At 33.7% G+C, this 20,583-nt stretch overlaps 1 protein-coding gene across 2 annotated transcripts; it reads left to right on the forward strand.

The window, feature by feature from the left end:
• Positions 1–738: 738 nt before the first annotated feature.
• On the forward strand, positions 739–19,334 carry LOC145727224 (chromobox protein homolog 3-like). Of its 2 annotated transcripts, XR_014177811.1 has the most exons (4): positions 739–1,227; positions 7,519–7,719; positions 7,776–8,626; positions 8,688–19,334. XR_014177811.1 is itself a non-coding variant. In XM_081976721.1 (3 exons), exons 1-3 carry the CDS (start codon positions 1,047–1,049, stop codon positions 7,937–7,939), a joined length of 546 nt encoding a protein of 181 aa, XP_081832847.1. In that variant the 5' UTR covers positions 739–1,046; the 3' UTR covers positions 7,940–19,334. The 2 variants fall into 2 exon arrangements, 1 of the variants encoding a protein (XP_081832847.1); XM_081976721.1 differs by having other exon boundaries at positions 7,776–19,334.
• The last annotated feature ends 1,249 nt before the right edge of the window (positions 19,335–20,583 follow it).

Below are 20,583 nucleotides of genomic sequence, written 5' to 3' on the forward strand. Positions count from 1 at the left end.
TGAACAGGAAAGAAGAGACAGAGAGCGGTCGTGCTAAATGTCTCCAAGGCCTTCGACAGGATTCAGATCTTCAGATCAAGATCATTTGTTTTTCAGATCCACTTAGAACTCAGAGAACCAACTTAGCCCTCTACGCAGACACTGCAATTTTGGTTCAGAGCAGAAGCGGCCGACTCCTGATACCTTCAAGAGGAAGGAACATCGATCTTTGTTTTTAATATATATCAATGACCTTCCTTATAATGACCAAACGGTTAAATACACCCTTTTTGCCGATGACACCACTGTTTCTCTTTCTGCTGATGCGTTGGATGAGGGTTTGAGCTGCCAGGTTGGTACGGGAAAGGGGTAGTATTCTCCCTTAAAGAACTACTGGACACACCAAATGTCCCGGCAGTGACATTTCTGGGTGTGACCTCGGATCCCAAACTACATGTTGATGCCCTTGCAAGGAAACTTACCAAGAGCGTCTATCTTCACCGGTCTTTTTCATAACCATGTTTTTGATCACCTTATTTACTTTTGTTTCATCTTTAGGATAGAATACTTTAGGGAAAGCACTGCTGGCGGGCTAATATGGTTCAGTTTTCTCAGATCATTATTTTGAAATTATTCGGTGCATAATTCTCGTATTCATAGATGTCTGTCTAATAACCGAACATACTCTTTTCATACCTAACCGTCCGGTTTTACAAACTCAATTACAGTTTCCTGTATTATCCATATTTCAGCAGCGCCTCTGTGCATGTTTATCATAGCAGTCGTAATGGCGGACGCTTGTTCTTTTTGAAAATTTGGAATTGTTGTCGGCTTTATTGATTTCCAAAAGAACAAAATTCCCAATCAACCTTGACCTTTGCCAACTTAAAACACAAAGTGGTCCATCTTGGTGATTCTAATTTATGTTGTTTTAAGTGCCATATAAAAGCGGTGGCGTTTTACTTTAGAAAACGCAACCTAACATTTGTTTGGAGACACAACACACAACAGGATTTGAAGGTAATCAATCAATAACATAAACAAAGAAGTAGTTAGGCCCCGAAAAAATGAGTAAGCGAAGTAGTCCTGTACCGACCACGGCTGGGCCTGATCCTCCAGGACCTGAAGAGTATGTTGTAGAAAAAGTCATTGATAGTCGAATAAATGAGCAGGGAGTCAAAGAGTATTTTCTCAAGTGGATCGGTTATGATGACAAGGATAACACTTGGGAACCTGAAGAAAACTTAGGTAATTACATAATAATACTAATAAACCCCGTTATTTCAAAATTATGTTATAACAACACAAAGTGAAATAGTGTCAAGGAGACAAAGCATGCACTTCTTATCTTCTATAAGTTGCTGTAAAAGTCTACTAAACTATATGGCTAAATCAATCAAGTAAGGACTTAGTTGTTTTTTTCAATGCTTTGGACCCCTTATTATAATAATTAGTTCATTTACATTGTTAAATAATCATCCAGAGTATATGGCTCTAGGCTAATTAGCAACTAGTTTATTTTTTAAAAGCAACTACACTTTTAATTTGTCTGAGTTTTAAAGGAAATTTATTGAACAGTTTTAGGCACATATACTCTGGGGACTCTTCCTACTCAAGTGCAGTCAGTGCCTAGAGTAAGAAAACAAGACTGATCTTGTATTATAATTCTCAAAACTCAATGCTTGAAACAAGTGTTTATTTCTACACAGAAACATGAGACAATCAAATATACAGGGTGTCCCATAACTATATGACAATCTTTTGATGATTTGTTCTTATAAAATTTTTCTCTAAAGTTACTCCTAAGGGAGATATCGAGCCCCAAAGAACTGCCTTCCAATTTTGGCCATAACTTTTGAACCACTTTGTATATTGTAATGATTTTTGGGTTTAATGTTTTATTGAAAGAGACCTTCTATTTGACAGGAGTGGTAGATTGGCGAGGTAATTTGGTGTACAGACTTCAGGTATTATGAAGCACTTTCCGATTATTACAAAGCATTCTGAGGCATTTTGAGATATTTATAAGGCATTTGAGAGTATTTTGAGGCATTGTCTGTATATTTCAAAATGTAGTGTATCAATATAACAAACTTGACTGAAAATTGAACAGATTAGCATAGACACATGTAATTATTATGGTAAAATCTTTGTTACATGATATTGAGTTGAAACAATATTCATTATAAATTATTATAATAATTTACCAATTTTTCAACATTTAAAATACATTTTTAAGGTCACGTGAGTGTTTTTGACAGGTGTCAGTTTTTTTTTGTGGCTTTGCCAGTGTTGCAAGCTCTAAAATGACATAATCAAAGTTATGTGATTTACATTTGCAAAAGACATTCCTTCTAAATGTAATTTACCAAATTTTTAAATTTTAAACCACATTTTAAAGGTCACGTGACTAATTTTGACAGATGTCCACTGGCTTTTACAGTGTTGCAAGCTCAAAATTGTATTATTAACGTCACGTAACTTGTATTTTACAATTTCAGCTTTTACAGCTGTCTAAATTTAATTTACCAATTGATCAACATTTAAATTACATTTTAAAGTCACGTGACTGTTTTTGACAGGTGTCAGTTGGCTTGGACAGTGTTGCAACCTCTAAAATGGCATAATCAAAGTCACGTGATGTGTCTCTTGCAATTTCCATTTTTTACAACTGTCTAAAATAGTCTAAATTTAATTCAGCAAATTTTTGAATTTTAAAAGTCACGTGATTAATTTTGACAGATGTCAACTGGCCTTTACAGTGTTGCAAGAACCTGCAGAATTGCATTTTCAACGTCACATAACGTGAATTTTGCAATTTAAGTTTTTACAACTGTCTAAATTTAATTTACCATTTTTCAAAGTTTAAACTACGTTTTGAAGTTCACGTGACTGTTTTTGACAATGTCAACTGGCTTTTGCAGTGTTGCAAGCTGAAAATTGTATTATTAACGTCACATAACGCGTATTTTACAATTTCAGCTTTTACAGCTGTCTAAATTTAATTTACCAATTGATCAACATTTAAATTACATTTTAATGTCACGTGACTGTTTTTGACAGGTGTCAGTTGGCTTTGCCAGTGTTGCAAGCTCTAAAATGGCATAATCAAAGTCACGTGATGTGTCTCTTGTAATTTAAGTTGTTACAACTGTCTAAATTTAATTTACCATTTTTCAAAGTTTAAACTGCGTTTTGAAGTTCACGTGACTGTTTTTGACAATGTCAACTGGCTTTTACAATGTTGCAAGCTCAAAAATTGAATTATCAACTCACGTGACCTAGTTGTTACAATTTTACTACTCTCTTAACTTAAATTACCAATTTTTCAACTGTTTCTTTTAAATGATAAGTGTCTTTATTTGACACGTGCTAATTTGGTTACTATGACAGTTAGAAGATTCGTGCAAACGTCAAAATATAACCCATAATCAGAATTTGGAAAAACAGTCACCTGACCTTAGAAAATCAATTTTAAGCTTTGGGGTCTTTAAAATTATGGAAAAACAGTCACATAACCTGAGAAAGTCATTTTTATTGAATCATTAATCCTTAAGACGTTTTGACAATAGTCAAAAGTCAAGTACAAATTGTAAAAGCAGGTATGCTAATCCAACCAAAAATCTGTCACGTGACCATAAAAAGTGTAATTTCAGGGGTGTATTTCATCAATATCTATCATTATCTCAATACCAGGGGATTTATAACTAAATTTCCTGGTATCCTGAGGCAGTTTATATAATTTAAAGGCATTTTGATGTATTTTAAGGCAGTTTGAGGCATTTTAGGCAGTTTTAAGGCATTCTGAGCAATAATAGAAACATTGTGAGGTATTTTAATGGTATTTCAAGGTATTTTGTATGCAAAAAGGCATTTTGGTGTACAAAAAATTATCAGCGGTTTACCCCTCGATTTGACATCAAAACCAGGTATCTCATCTTAGCAGAAAGACAGGAACTAACTGGTACCTAAGACACAATTTGCTTAAACTTTGACAGCTGTCATTATTTTCAGCTGCAAACGCCATTAATTGATACTCTTGACACTTATTTTCGAGATAAATCGTTTTTTCATTGAACTGCTTAAAACACAATGTTATTAAAAATATTTCTTGATTCGTTTTTTGTTTAAAATACACATGGAAAGCGAAATGAATGCAGAACGAAAACGAATTGAACATTTACCAAAATGAGTAGCTTTTAGTTTCCTGTCCTAAACTTGTTTTTGTGTTTCTCTTAAGCTGCGAATGCTTGCACTGGAAACTTTTCAGTATAAATTCTTCTACCCTTCTTTGAGTTACAAAACGCTTCACCATAAATCAAATGCTTATTCAATTAACGAGTATTCTTCCATATCTTTCGTTATTTTACACATAAACTTTGAATACTAATTTACATAAAAAAACTAGTTTAAGGAATATTTTTAATAACATTGTGGTTTGAGCAGTTCAATGAAAACCCGATTTATCTCGAAAATAAGAGTGTCAAGAGTATCAATTAATGGCGTTTGCAGCTGAAAATAATGACAGCTGTCAAAGTTTAAGCAAATTGTGTCTTAGGTACCAGTTAGTTCCTGTCTTTCTGCTAAGACAAGATACCTGGTTTTGATGTCAAATCGAGGGGTAGACAGCCGATAATTTTTTGTACACTAAAATGTCTTTTTGCATACAAAATACCTTGAAAATACCTCACAATGCGTTTATTATTGCTCAGAATGCCTTAAAACTGCCTAAAATGCCTCAAACTGCCTTAAAATACATCAAAATGCCTTTAAATTATTTAAACTCCCTCAAGATACCAGGAAATTTAGTTATAAATCCCCTGGTATTGAGATAATGATAGATCTTGATGAAATACACCCTTGAAATTAATTTTTTTATGGTCATGTGACAGTTTTTAGGTTGGATTAACATGCCTGCTTTTACAATTTGTACTTGACTTTTGACTATTGTCAAAACGTCTTAAGGACTAATGATTCAATAATAATCTTTCTCAGGTTACGTGTTTTCCATAATTTTAAAAACCCAAAAGCTTAAAATTGATTTTTTTAAAGGTCCCGTGACAGTTGAATTGATTTTCTCAGGTCAGGTGACTGTTTTTCCAAATTCTGATTATGGGTTATATTTTGACCTTTGCACGTATCTTCTAACTGTCATAGTAAGTTAGCACATGTCAAATAAAGACACTTATCATTTAAAAGAAACAGTTGAAAAATTGGTAATTTAAATTTAGACACTACTAAAGTTGTCAGAACTAGGTCACGTGAGTTGATAATTCAATTTTTTAGCTTGCAACACTGTAAAAGCCAGTTGACATTGTCAAAAACAGTCACGTAAACTTCAAAACGCAGTTTAAACTTTGAAAAATGGTAAATTAATTAAATTTAGACAGTTGTAAAAACTTAAATTGCAAAATTCACGTTATGTGACGTTGAAAATGCAATTCTGCAGGTTCTTGCAACACTGCAAAGGCCAGTTCACATCTGTCAAAATTAGCCATGTGACCTTTGAAATTCAAAAATTTCGCATCACGTGACTTTGGTTATGCCATTTTAGAGCTTGCAACACTGGCAAAGCCAACTGACACCTGTCAAAAACAGTCACGTGACATTAAAATGTAATTTAAATGTTGATCATTGGATAAATTAAATTTAGACAGTTGTAAAAGCTGAAATTGTAAAATACCCGTTATGTGACGTTAATAATACAATTTTGAGCCTGCAACACTGTAAAAGCCAGTTGACATTGTCAAAAACAGTCACGTAAACTTCAAAACGCAGTTTAAACTTTGAAAAATGGTAAATTAATTTTAGACAGTTGTAAAAACTTAAATTGCAAAATACACGTTATGTGACGTTGAAAATGCAATTCTGCAGGTTCTTGCAACACTGTAAAGGCCAGTTGATATCTGTCAAAATTAGTCACGTGACCTTTAAAATTCAAAAATTTGCTGAATTAAATTTAGACAGTTGTAAAAGCTGAAATTGCAAGAGACACATCACGTGACTTTGATTATGCTATTTTAGAGGTTGCAACACTGTCCAAGCCAACTGACACCTGTCAAAAACAGTCACGTGACTTTAAAATGTAATTTAAATGTTGATCATTTGGTAAATTAAATTTAGACAGTTGCAAAAGCTGAAATTGTAAAATACCCGTTATGTGACATTAATAATACAATTTTGAGCTTGCAACACTGTAAAAGCCAGTTGACATTGTCAAAAACAGTCACGTAAACTTCAAAACGCAGTTTAAACTTAGAAAAATGGTAATTTAAATTTAGACAGTTGTAAAAACTTAAATTGCAAAATTCTCGTTATGTGACGTTGAAAATGCAATTCTGCAGGTTTTTGCAACACTGTAAAGGCCAGTTGACATCTGTCAAAATTAGTCACGTGACCTTTAAAATTCAAAAATTTGTTGAATTAAATTTAGACAGTTGCAAAAGCTGAAATTGTAAAATACCCGTTATGTGACATTAATAATACAATTTTGAGCTTGCAACACTGTAAAAGCCAGTTGACATTGTCAAAAACAGTCACGTAAACTTCAAAACGCAGTTTAAACTTTGAAAAATGGTAATTTAAATTTAGACAGTTGTAAAAACTTAAATTGCAAAATTCTCGTTATGTGACGTTGAAAATGCAATTCTGCAGGTTTTTGCAACACTGTAAAGGCCAGTTGACATCTGTCAAAATTAGTCACGTGACCTTTAAAATTCAAAAATTTGGTAAATTATATTTAGACAGTTTTAAAAGCTGAAATTACAAGAGACGCATCACGTGACTTTGATTATGCCATTTTAGAGCTTGCAACACTTTGCTACTCTTCCATATCTTTCATTATTTTACACATAAACTTTGAATACTAATTTACATAAAAAAAACTAGTTTAAGGAATATTTTTAATAACATTGTGGTTTAAGCAGTTCAATGAAAAATCGATTTATCTCGAAAACCCGTTAATTTCATTGAAATAAAAGAAGAGTACAATTTTTCGATAAAAATGAGAGCTGTCAAAGTTTAAACAAATTGTGTCTTAGGCACCAGTTAGTTCCTGTCTTTCTGCTAAGAGGAGATCCCTGGTTTTGATGTCAAATAGAAGGTCTCTTGCGATAAAACATTAAACCCAAAAATCATTACAATATATACAAAGTGGTTCAAAAGTTACAGCCAAAAATGTTAATTGGAAGGCAGTTTTTTGGGGCACAATATCTCCCTTAGGAAATTTATAAAATTGTATGAACAAATCATATTATTTTGACCTGTCCTGTATGCTCCCGAGAGATTGTCATATAATTATGGGACACCCTGTATGTAGTTGCAATTGTTTCAGCGTTTCCCTCCAGACCTTTTGTAGAGTAGATTTTTCCTGTTATTTGCTGATGGTCCACATACTTCTTATTGTCCGAGTTAATAAGTCTATTTTCATATTTCCGTGCGTCTTTTAGTAGTTTGTCATATTCTTTTTTTGTCGTTTTGTATACACTTTAAGCCTTTTTGTTTTCCTTTTATGACAACTTAATTCTGACTATTTGTTAGATTGTCCCAGTTTAATATCAGCATTCGAGGCTGAAAGAACAAAGAAAAAAGAAGCAGAAGCAAAGAAACGCAAGCTGAGCATTAATGGGCAGGAAAAAGAGAACAAAACGAGTAAATTAAAGAAACCTGATGAGAAAAAATTGTTGGGATTCGACAGGGGTCTGGAACCTGATACCATAATTGGAGCAACAGACAGTCCAGGTAAAGAGTTTTGGTGCAACCATTTTTTTTTCTAGATAACTAAAAAGCAATTTCAGGGCAACTGATGTTTTTAATGAAATGGCACGGTACGGATGAGGCTGATTTAGTGCCGGCCAAACAAGCCAACATTAGATGTCCCCAGGTGGTAATTAAATTTTACGAAGGACGTTTAAGATGGCATCCACCTACCCAAATTACTGGGGAAAATAAAGAAAATTAAGTGCATTTCAGATTCAGTGTGTAAGTTTTTTTGTTGTTCAATTTTTTCCATAACTGTGTTTCTGTTTTGAACATTTTACGTTTAACTATCGCTGAAAATTTAGATTTAATATTAAATTTTTTTTTAGTATTAGACTCGTTCGGTCACATTATTTACTATACATTTTTTGGATAAAGATTAATTAGCCTGTTTACACCATTTAAGCCAAGCTGAAGTTTTAGAGTGTTGTGACCGGGAAACTGCATTTCTTGGCTAGATAGGAAAAAACTAGTATACAGGGTGTTTCACAATAATGCGTCATATTTTAAGGTTTGATTAAACGTCAAAAAAATAACTCGTTTGATATTGAAAATAGTAGTTTTCCTATTCAGTGTGCAAAGTTATGTTTTCCCACACGCGAAAGCAGTTAGACGAACGACGCGAAGCGGAGTTCGGATAAGCTTCAAGTGCGGGAAAACTACTTTGCACACGTGTTAGGAACAATATTTTTTCTACGAATGAAATATCTATACATTTTGTTTTTAATTTTTATTGATATTAAAAACAACAACTTATAACTATTTATTGTTATTAACAACATTAATGTTAAATGTACAGTTGGTCGCGTTTTTTAAATTGATCGCAGATTGAGCAACTGAAGGTAAAATACTGGTACTTGGAACTGCTTCACTTTCTTTAGGATTGAAGGTCAGAATTTTGTTACTTAATCCTTTTTTATAACTTGTGGATTCATCAATGTATTCTTCAGCTACCGTAGTCGATTTCCAACCCCCCAAGCGTTTTATGTCAGTGATTCCTTCTCCAGAATCGGCCAGGAACGTTGCCGATGATCGACGATAACTGTGCCCTGTGTAGAGTTCTGGATTTGGCAACTTCAAAAAAATAGCTATTTCAGAAGGCATTTTTCCAAAACTGTTTACTCCAACACTTTGCGAAAAACATTTACCCTTTCTGTAAACTAGGAAAAAACGATTGTTTGACTTTTTTGGACGTAGGCCGGTGTATCTTCTGTACAGTTGCAGGTAGGTTCCGTTATGAACTTCTTCTGATATTATAAAGTTTCTTGCTGTATGATTTTTGGAATCCCTAATTTTAACAATTATGAGGTTTCCTTTGTCTTCAATATCTGTAGTGGTTAAATTGGCTAGCTCTTCCCTTCGACATGCACCAGCAAGTCCGAATATAGTGGCAACTTTAATTAACAGGTAAATTTCATCTGGTGCGGAGTTCATAAAACTGAATATTTCTTCTTTTGTAAAAATTTTCGCCTTTTTAGGTTTAAAACCAACATTCTGCTTTTTCAGAAATGCAGTGAGCTTATAAAATTCACCGATATCGATGTCTCTTTTTATTTTTATTACATTTTTGAGCATTGAATACTTTGACCACATTGTGTTAGGTTTGAATTCTTTGCTTAAAGTAACAAAATGCGCTAAAAGTACCTCTTCTTTAAGGTTTTTATCCCCTTTTGTTCGCACCATTGGGTAAACAACTCGTACTGTTTCTCGTATTTTTCTCGCGATTTGAGAGGCAGCAATTGCAAACTAGCCATGTTGGCGGCTTTTAGAACATCTTCCGGAAGTTCATCTTCAGTGATATCCATTATTAAAATAGTTTTTTTAACTTAAATAAGTAAGAATAAACACTGTTGTAGACTTTAAATTGCCTATAAATGCGTTGTTTGACAATGAGCTTTGGTTTCTAAGGAAACAAGCCTCATTTTCAAAGACAGAGACAAGGTGGTTTATTTACCTAAACTGTACGGAAGAATAATGTGAAAAAAGTCGTGTTTTTTATATGAAACCCCTGAATATTATTACATTTTTGAATTCTACGCAAAATTCTAAGCAGATTTTATGTATAATAGTCTATATAAAACCACTGTTGCAAGGTATAATCAGCATTTTAAAAAGTGTGCGGAAAAAAAATTTTCCCGCATATTGTGCGGGAAAGTGCCACTTTGCACACACTTTTACGTATGCAAAGTAGCTTATTTGCAAACATTTGTAGAAAAAAGTATAAATCGGAGAGTTTTGAAAATTTGGCAGGATACTCATGTGGGCCCAATGTAACTAAAATATTTTCAAGATGGTTGCACTTCCGTTTATACCGGAAGTCAATCACAACTTTCTTATTTTAAATAGAACACCCTATATATTATTACATATTTGGATTCCTCACAAAATTCTGACCAGTTTTTGTGTACAATGCCTATCTCTAGCCGTTTTCGAAATTTTTGAAAAGTTTTGTACTCTCAAAGTCAAAACCGTATTTCATTTTGCAATGAAACTTTGGGTTATTGTAAATAAAGGATCGTTTTATTAAACTGAGGGTGCGTAATGACTCATTTGTATACAGGGTCGTCAAAAAAAAATCATAAACCTGTTACTAAAAAAAAATTAAAAATTTCAAGTTTTTTAAATAGAAACCCACATTTTTTATGACGGAATCATTTTGAGCATTAAAAATTATTATACGTTTCAATTTACTTGCCTATACCTAAATCCAACCCATTTCGTTTTATTTGAGAATAAACATTTTTATTATTAAAACTTCAGATTTCTTGAAAATTTCTCTCTCTAATTACGTGTGGATTTATGTCACACCAATAGTGTGAATTATGTTTATTAAACATTCCATTTTTAGTGAATTTGGCCTTGTCGCTCTAAATAATATTATTTAAAAACAATTCTTCTCCATAGTGACTAGTCAGCAAAAACTCACAAAAAACCACTCTCTACGGAAATTCAACCTCTTTTTAAGTGTTGCACTAATTTAAATGAAAAAGGGTGAAATTTATGTTTCTTCAGGATCCTCTGAATTGAGCTTTTAGATATGCCTGATTCTACGGAAACTTGTCTTATTGGATTTGAAACAAAATAGCCCAAAATTGCAATTTCTAAATTTGTATTATTAAGGAATATTAAGGATTGGTTTTGTTTTAATAGCTTTTTTCTTCACAGATCCCGTATTCTTAAAATTTTCAATTATTTGCTTGACAGCTTTTGGTGATGGCTTTGGTTTTTCTGGATAACGAGCGACAAATACCTCACATGTTCTACTCACAACTTACTTACATTCTCCGTAAATAATAAACAGATTTAAGTAATCTTGGTTTGAAAAACTCACAAAAAAACTCAAAACTCAAAACTAGTGTTATTAACATGCTTTGTAGATCTCCAATATCACCGTGTGTCAAAAGCATAGCGCCAATCAGAGCTGTCGCAATTACTCAAAAAAAGTAATTAAATTACAATTACCAACTACTCTCAAATTCGTGAAAGTAGTAGTTTTTAAAATGTAGTTGAACTACCAATTACTTCAGTAAAGTAGTTGAATTAATAGACAATTACAGTAGTGCAACTACTGGCATTAATTCAATTACTGATAAAATGTAGTTGAACTACTCAAATGTAATTGAACTACTAGTAAATAGTAATTTATTTATTGGCAGTAGTAAATGTACAGGGTGTCCAAATAAGAGTGGCACTCGGCTTTTTTGACTTAACGGTTAATCGTAAAGCTTTGAAAAAAAAAAATTTTTGTTATAAAAAGGGGCCAAAAGAATCGCTACAAAATATTTTCAGTTTCAGGAAATGTCCTCAAGAGGGCGTACTAACAACTTTAACTTAAAAAAAGTGCATATCTCCAAAATTTAAAATACAATGGCACTTTGAAAATACTTGCAAACGGAAGCTACGTTTACTAGCAACAACTTTGATTAAAACGTTTTTTCTCCATTTCTTGACTTAAAGTGGTGGGGGTAAGTCAAAAGTTGCTTTAAAAAAACTGCGATAACTTCGAAACCCTTTGTCGTAGAACATTAAGTTTGGCACCATTGAAAAGAGCAGGTTTTTTTCTATTAGATGCTCCATAAATAATTATTTAAAGTTGTTTTCTTTCGTCCACAGGTGGCGCTTTTTACAAAGAAATATTATTTTACCGCCTAACTCTAAAAAATTTAATGCAACCTATAGCGTTGTTTAATGTTAAAATGAAGAGAACAAAATACTACACCAGGCAGCAAAAATTGCAACTTTCTAACTTTTTTCTATTTTTTCATTTAATTTGCATTTAATTTTTTTGAGTTAGGCGGTAAAATAGTAGATGTTTGCAAAACGCGCCATCTGTGGACGAAAGAAAACAACTTTAAGTAATTATTTATGGGGCATCTAATAGAAAAAAACCTGCTCTTTTCAAGTACTCTGAAAGTAGTTCAATTACTCTGAGAGTAATTCAATTACTCTGAAAGTAATTACAAAGTGGTTCAATTACAGAACAAATTGTAAAATCAATTACAACTACTTTTGCTGAGTAATTGAAAAATCAATTACAATTATTGTTTTTGAAAAGTAATCTAATTACAGTAGTTCAATTACTTAAAATTAATTGAACTACATTTTCCAATTAAAGTAATTCAACTACCGACAGCTCTGGCGCCAATTAGAGTACCAACTAATCCCAACCATGCAGCCTAATAAAAAAATGTTTATTCTCAAATAAAACAAAATGGGTTGGATTTAGGTATAGGCAAGTAAATTGAAACGTATAGTAATTTTTAATTCTCAAAATGATTCCGTAATAAAAAATGTGGGTTTCTATTTAAAAAACTTGAAATTTTTCATTTTTTTTAGTGGCAGGTTTATGATTTTTTTTTGACAACCCTGTATGCAAATGGGTCATTACGCACCCTCAGTTTAATAAAACAATCCTTTATTTACAATAACCCAAAGTTTCATTGCAAAATAAAATACGCTTTTGACAGAATACAAAAATATGTTGAGCGTTGCAATTGCCACTTTTTTGAAAAAACATGAAATATTTCGAAAACGGCTAGAGATAGGCATAGGCCATTTTGTACACAAAAGTTGGTCAGAATTTTGTGAGGAATCCAAATATGTAATAATATATAGGGTGTTCTATTTAAAATAAGAAAGTTGTGATCGACTTCCGGTATAAACGGAAGTGCAACCATCTTGAAAATATTTTAGTTAGATTGGGCATGCCCACATCAGTATCCTGCCAAATTTTCAAAACTCTCCTATTTATACTTTTTCCAATGTCAATCGATGTCTTTCGTCGTGGGACACCCTGTATAAATCGTAATTATTTAATTCTTCAAAACAATTAGAGATATTTTCTTGAAACTTTGTAGGTGTCAACTATCAATGATACAGAAAGTACGTTTTGCAATAAAAAATATATTTTCTGACTCACATCAATAGAGTCCGGATTAAAAAGCACTAAAATCGTAGAAAAAAGCGCTTAATAAGCAAAATTATTTTCCTCAAAAAAGCACAAAACTCTTTCAGAAATGCAAATAATTTTACTTTTTTTGAGTTTTAGAGATTTTTGAACGCTTTTAAACTGCTTTAGAAGCCTACCAAAGATTTTAGACATTTGGACAGTTTAAAGAGCATATTGAAGGTACTGGAATGCTTTAGAGGCATTTTAGTCCAGTACTTGGGGGTTTTTTGAATGCAAAAGGTGGGGTAGTAGCAATTTTTTAGTATGTTGTTAGATTTCCCTAATGAAAAATCCAAGTTTTCGACGTCGACGCGCCGTCTGGAATTTTAGGTACAAGAATTTGGTTTTTTGATAATAACTCTAAAACGGTGGCTTTCACGACAAAAAATGTCCTATACAAACTTAAAGAGGACAAAATTTCCTACATTTTTTGTAGGAAGGCACTTGAATATTATTATTTAACAGAGTATTTTATTTTTCTTTTCGTAAACAAAGTTAAAGGCAAAAAGTAATTTCAAAAAATTAATTTCTTCTACAGTTTAGTTCTTTTCGATTGTCCGAGTTGGTTATTGTTGGTGTCCTGGTTTGTGTCTTGGTGCATAGTTTTAAAAATTTCGTCATCCTCGTCGTTTCAATGCGGATTTCCGGCATATTTCCACAAGATTCTCCGTTGCAGAAGCCACATATAACCGAACATTTAAGTTCAGTCTTTCGGTCTTTCGGCAGCTGCATGCCCCACCACACCCCTTTTTGCGGTTACAAGATATCGATTTTTTCGCCATTGTTATGGGAGTGCCCGTGCCTCTCCATTTCTGTACTTGGTGGTACTGTTCACACAATCACTCTCGGGACTGGTTCGTTCCAAGGATTTCCTTTCTTGAACCGTTGGAGGACACAATTCTAGTGATTTATCTAATTGCAATATTATGTCATCGAAACTCTCTCGAGAATGATTATCTTGATTAATATCCATTCTTTCACATAAAAACTACACAAAAATAGATCCCAGGGATGTCAAGTTATTTTATAAATGGAGAAATAACAAAACCCAAAACAAAACTAACCTAACTACTTTACTACAGTAACTCTTCTATTCAGACACTAACAGGATAATTGTTTGGCGCTCAATGTTTACATACATGACTACCACTACTACTAAATGAATAGAACCAGAAACGATTGCAGATATATGAACTACTGTCTATATTAGCCTAATTACTTACCGTCTCTGACACGTTTACGGAATTAGTCCGAGAAACAAAACGTCTACAGAGCACGTGGTGTGTTGCGCTATGACTCCTACTTGAGGTTTTCTGGAATTCGCTCACAACATCATCGGGGTATCAGTATCGCTTTTGAACAGCAGCAATCAGCTCAGTCTCTAGCTCTTCAAAGATGAAATCTCTTTGCAGCGTTCCCAACTAGTTTGCTTAAGCAGCAACAAATGGTTCCAATTGGTAGCTTTAGTTTACGAACATCAAACGACGAGGCGAAAACTATCGTATTTCCGGCCAGCCCTTTACGCAACGTGTATTAACTGTTTGGAGCTTTCTACAAGCTATTCTTCCATCAGTCCGCAGCTTTAGCTTCGCAAGAAAATTAGATATATATGTCGGACAATTCTAAAAAATTCTTATCAAAAAATTGACATCTCTACCTCTACCTGAATATCCCTGGTATTCCTTATAAATTTAAATTTGCGCAAAAAGAGAAAATAAATAAATCAATCTTAAAAAGAATAAATATTTTTAATACAATAGTGCTACATATTGCTGAAATTTTCCAGTACTTATTTTTCATAAGATAGCAATACTGTAAAATGTAAAAAATGGTCAATAAATGTTACAAAATACTTCATGCCGTTATAACTTACAGGAGTTAAAGGTCCACAAACATCTGACGAAATAACCTCTAACAATTTCCTTGCTTTTAAGTCTTCATTTAAAGATTTATAAGGCTTCTGTGTCTGTTTTTCTTTTAAACATGTTTCACAATAGAGTTTTACTAGGGTATTTAACACTTTCAACAAGTCACATTCAATAAGTCCCGGGATCAACTAAGAAAAACAATTATTTTTCATGAAATCCGTCTTTGTTCATCAATATAGTTCCCTTCTAGAGTGATACAATCATTCCAACTTTTCTATACCATGTTTATAGAACGATTTTTCCTTGGCCTCAAAATACGCTTCAGTTTCAGCGATGACTTCCTCATTTGATTGATATTTCTTTCCCTGGAGCATTTTTTTGAGGTCTGAAAACAGCCAGTAGTCGCTGGGGGCCAGGTCTGGACTATACGGAGGATGGGGAAGCAATTCGAAACCCAATTCGTTGAATTTGACCTTCGTTTTTATGGACTTGTGACACGGTGCATTGTCTTGATGAAAGAGAATCTTTTTCTTCTTCATATGGGGCCGTTTTAGTGCGATTTCATCCTTCAATCGGTCCAATAATGCACAATAATAGTCGCTGTTGATTGTTTTTCCTTTTTCCAAATAGTCAATGAACAATATACCGTGTGTATCCCAGAATACAGTGGTCATAACCTTGCCAGCCGATTGTTGCGTTTTTGGTCGCTTTGGACGGCTTTCGCCGGGTCCAGTCCACTCAGATGACTGCCGTTTTGATTCTGGTGTGTAGTGGTGGATCCAGGTTTCGTCCATGGTCACATATCGACGCAAAAAATCCTTTTTATTACGGTTAAACAGCTCCAAACAGCGCTCTGAATCATCAATTCGTTGTTGTTTTTGGTCAATAGTGAGCACTCGCGGCACCCATTTCGAAAACAGCTTTCGCATACCCAAATGTTCATGCAAAATTGTTAACACACTACCTTCTGATATCTTTGAGGCCTCAGCTATCTCACTCACTTTCAGTTTACGATCAGACAATATCATTTTGTGGATTTTTTTTATGTTTTTTGGAACAACAGCCGAATTTGGGCGTCCAGACCGTTCAGCGTCATTTGTGTCTGTACGACCGCGTTCAAAATCAGCAAACCATCTACAAATCGTTGTTTTCGATGGAGAAGAGTCCCCGTAACATTTTTCAAGCCATTGTTCTGTTTGGACGGTGTTTTTTCCCATCAGGAAACAGTGTTTAATCAGCACACAAAAATCACTTTTTTCCATGTTTTAAAAAAAACTCAAAAGTTGTTCACTTTAAAAAATTCTCACAAACAAAATATTGGAGGGAATGAGCTCAGGATTTGACAGCTGTCGTTTGAAAGATGGTACTTCAAGGGAAAAATATAAAAATGCGATTTGTAGTGTCACCTGTGGGTTAGTCCCGGGACTTATTGAATGATGTGTTAGTAGAGTGTCCCCTTTTTTTGTACCATAAATCATTAAGTTCAGATTCAGTTATATGCGCTTCTACATTATCAATATTCATGCATACTAGATATAAATTATTCTTTATGTTACCTTCTATTATTGTTTGGCCTTTCTTCTTAATCGCAACTTGTCCATGTTCAAAAACAACTTTTAGTCCTTTCTGCTCCAGATTTTTCACAGACAGAAGATTATAATTCAAACCTTCACACTCAAAAACATTTTTCATGGTTATTTTTCTACCATCACTTGTTTTCAGTTTTAAAATACCTTGTCTCTTTGCTGTTACAGTTTCTCCCTTCTTGGCTACATTAATTTTAATGTCAATATTTTTCATTTGGGTTAAATACTGTCCTTGATTTGATCCAATTAAATGATGAGTTGCTCCACTGTCCACAATAAATTGTATCTCATTACTAGTTCCACTTGCCATTGCTTCACTATTTTCATTAAAACTGCAAAAAGCTACTTCTTCTTCCTCTTGCAATATTACATTTCAGTTTCCTGCATTCTGATTTTTTGTGTTCCCTTATACCACAATAATGACACTTGTATGGAAAATTTTCTAAAATGTTTTCTTTCTTCATCTCCTCTACCATAAAAAGCATGTGGCTGTGATGTTTCTTCATTCTCCTCTTTTACCTTTTCTTGTCTTGATTCCTCCATAAGTAATTTGTTCTTTACAAAGTCAAGAGAGATGTTACTTTCACCTTGACAAAAAATAATATCAATTGCAGTGGTAACTACTTGATAGTTCTCTGGCATTGCAGACAATAACTGTGTAACTACCTCTGTGTCATTTATGTTTCCACCACAGTTTTTTAACTCTGAAACTGTTTTCTCAAATTCAAAAAGAAATTCACTGAGTTTTCCTTTTCCAAAGTATTTCATGTTTCTTAATTTCTTGTGCAAATGTACCTGGTTTGCTATTCCTTGCTTTTGAAAAGTACCTTTCAACTCATTCAAGATTTCTTTAGCTGTAGTTTTGGTTTTCACCATTTCAAGAACATTATCAGCCAATAACTGAACAATTAAATTCCGAGCTTTTATATCGGTTTTATTAAAAACTGCAAGTTTATTTGTGGCTGTTGATTCTGGAGGATCTTTCTCCAACATTTCCAAAACCTTCCTTGTTGCTCAAGACACAATCTCACTCGAAACTCCCAATTTGAGAAGCCGTTTCCATCAAATGGCTTTATAATTAAATTACTTGGGATTGTCGCCATAATTTCTGTTATCCTTCAGGTTTTCAAAATACGTTTCACAACAGAATAATTACTGCATACTTTTCCGGTTTTCCTGGACTGGGCCCATAACCTGTTAATTTCTACAGCTTCCTTTATCCCTTTATAAACTGTTCAAAGAGATTGAAGATACTTTAATAGACTGTCTTGACATCTTTTGGGAGCATCTGGACTAGTTGAAGAGCATTTGGAATCTGTTAGACTGTTCTAAAAGCTTTTGGAAGATTCTAGATTGTTTTGAAAGGTTTACGACTGTTTTAGAAGCATTTTGGTGTTTCTGCAGTGTTTTGGAATCTTTTTAGACTACTTTAGGAACTTTGAAGTTTCTAGACTGTTTTGAATGCATTTGAAACCTTGTAGACGGTTCTAGAAACTTTTAAACTGTTTTAAAAGCATACGGAAGCTTTTAGACTGCCTTGAATTTTTTTAAAAGCTTCTAGACTAGTTGAAGATCATTTGAAAGCGTTCTAAAAGCTTTTGGAAGACTTTCGACCGCTTGAGAAACATTTTGGAGGTTCTGTAGTGTTTTTTTTTAACTACTTTGATGCACTTTTTAACGAAAAATGAAAATACTTTAACACCCTGTAGCTTGGTTATTTTTGGAATTTCAGGGTGGTTCAACCACTCAAACAAATCGTCTTGAACTGCTCTTTTCAGTGGTGTAGAGCAAAAAATTGTGTACAGGGTGAGCAAAAATAATGATCCACTAACAATTTTGTGCACGCCCTGTAGCACTGTAGTTTGGTTTAGTGGTTCATTAGGAACAATTTTGCACTCTTGCAGTTTTTATGTAAATCTAACCGTTTTCCAAATATTTACTAAAAACTACTTTAATTCAAGCGGCGGTCAGTATAGTAGGCCAGCAAAAAACTTCATTTTGACAAAATTTTTCCAAAAAATCGCGAATAACTTGATTATTTGAAACGTACCGTATAGACACATTAAATGACCGTAAGTGGCTAATGATTAGAGCTATCACGTGACGTTGAGCGGGCACCGCTAACTTGCCCTGTTTGGCCGCTAGAGGGCGTCAGACTTGATTACTTTTTCCTCGGATTTTTACCGCGTATGCTCCCTCAAAGCCCCCTATATAACAATATATTTCGGGCAACCCGTTCCTAACCTAACATTATAAATAATATGACACTGTCATTTCATATTTATGAAATCTGTGCCAAATTCCTAACCAAAATATGCCAAAATCAATGTAAACAAAGGGAGAAATGACAGCTGGAATGTCCGAAACTGTTTTCATAACTGATCACCAGAGGGAGTATCTCTTATCTTGAAACGCCAATAAATCAAAATACGGTTTTTGCTCAAAACTCGACATGTAAACTACCTAGCCGGGAAATCGGGTTTTCCTGTTAAAACACTCTAAATCCGGACACCATGTACAGGTGAAAGAGTCAGAATACACTGTAAACTTGGCTTAAAGTGTGATGGTGTAAATGATGGTTAGTGATTCTTAATAAAGTGATTGTCAAATGGGATAATTATTAAAATTAAAGCTGTCAAATTTCTTAATTAAGTATTTTATATAAATAAAACTAGAACATTGTCTGTGACAATATTAATTTGTCTTAATTACCTGAAATGTCCTGATAGGGAAAGAAACACAAACTCAGACTATACTTTGTGAGTTTCTCAACCTTTTTTGATGTTTCTGTCAATCCTTTGTAGTTATCCACTGTTGAGGAGGCCACTTATTCTTAAAACATCTTAAATAAAAGTGTAAAACTGGTTGAATCTGTGTATTTTGTGTGGAACACACCCCAACAACTTACCTCAAGTTTCTAATAAAGGTTACATTCGTTTTCACCTTCCGTGGAGCCAGCAGATCGAATGTGACGTCAGAATGACGTAATTTGATACAATACAAAAATTCTTTATTTACAATTGTGTTAGAATAATTATACATTGAAACACAAAACAAATAGCGTCAAAAGGAAATAAACTAAAATGCCGTTACATTTCGGTTTGCAATCAACTATTGAGATAATCGCTCAATGAATAAGGCTCTAATTCTAATAACATTTTTTTAATCTTAGTTTTGAACGTTTTCTTATTAGAAATACATTGCACACTTTTAGGCAAACAATTATACAAACAAAAACACATATAAAACGAACTTTTTTCTGTAAAAGTGTTAGTCTATGAGGATATTCTACATCTAGATTTCGTGTATTATATCTGTCTTAAACTTTTAGTTCAAATTCATCTTTGTGCTGCAAAAAGAACATTAATGACTCCAATATGTACAGACCATAGACAGTTAAGATACTCTCTTTTTTAAAAACTCCCCTACAACTTTCTCTATATTGCATTTTTTTAAGCACCTTAACGTTCTTTTCTGAACAACAAACAAATCTTAAACTTTACTGCCACTTCCCCAGAATAATATGCCATATCTTAAAATTGACTCAAAATTTGCGAAATATATAGAAGATCAGGAACAATGGAACGACAGTAGTATAGCAATGCCAACAAAAATGGTACTGGACCATTTTTATGAAATGGTGAAGGCGCCAGGCGCTCGGTTCGTGTGCGGTGTGGGACGGTGGTGACGTCATGTTGGGGCCCTGGTCACCTGTCAAATGTCACTTGTCCAATGTCGTCGTCCCCACCGTCACGTGTTCCCGTTGACCCCCCACCCCCTTCCAACCCCTACACCTCCCCTAGTGGAAAATAAAAAAAATACTAAGTACTTATTGTTTTTTATTGCGGAAGTGTATTCGACACCCAATTATGTATTTCAATACAATTGCGAAAACTACAAACATATGGTTTACCTATCTGCTAAATGCTCCATGCATTTTGGG

Source organism: Ips typographus, linkage group LG3 (assembly GCF_016097725.1).
Source record: "Ips typographus isolate SLU linkage group LG3, UJ_Ityp_2.0, whole genome shotgun sequence".
Taxonomy (NCBI): domain Eukaryota; kingdom Metazoa; phylum Arthropoda; class Insecta; order Coleoptera; family Curculionidae; genus Ips; species Ips typographus.

What these genes read in the sequence shown, in the direction of transcription:
- LOC145727224 (XM_081976721.1), top strand. Translation starts at nt 1,047, where the DNA reads ATGAGTAAGCGAAGTAGTCCTGTACCGACCACGGCTGGGCCTGATCCT. An exon ending in GGAACCTGAAGAAAACTTAG is followed by an intron (nt 1,228 to 7,518) that starts GTAATTACATAA and finishes ACTATTTGTTAG; the next exon opens with ATTGTCCCAGTTTAATATCA. An exon ending in TGGAGCAACAGACAGTCCAG is followed by an intron (nt 7,720 to 7,775) that starts GTAAAGAGTTTT and finishes AAGCAATTTCAG; the next exon opens with GGCAACTGATGTTTTTAATG.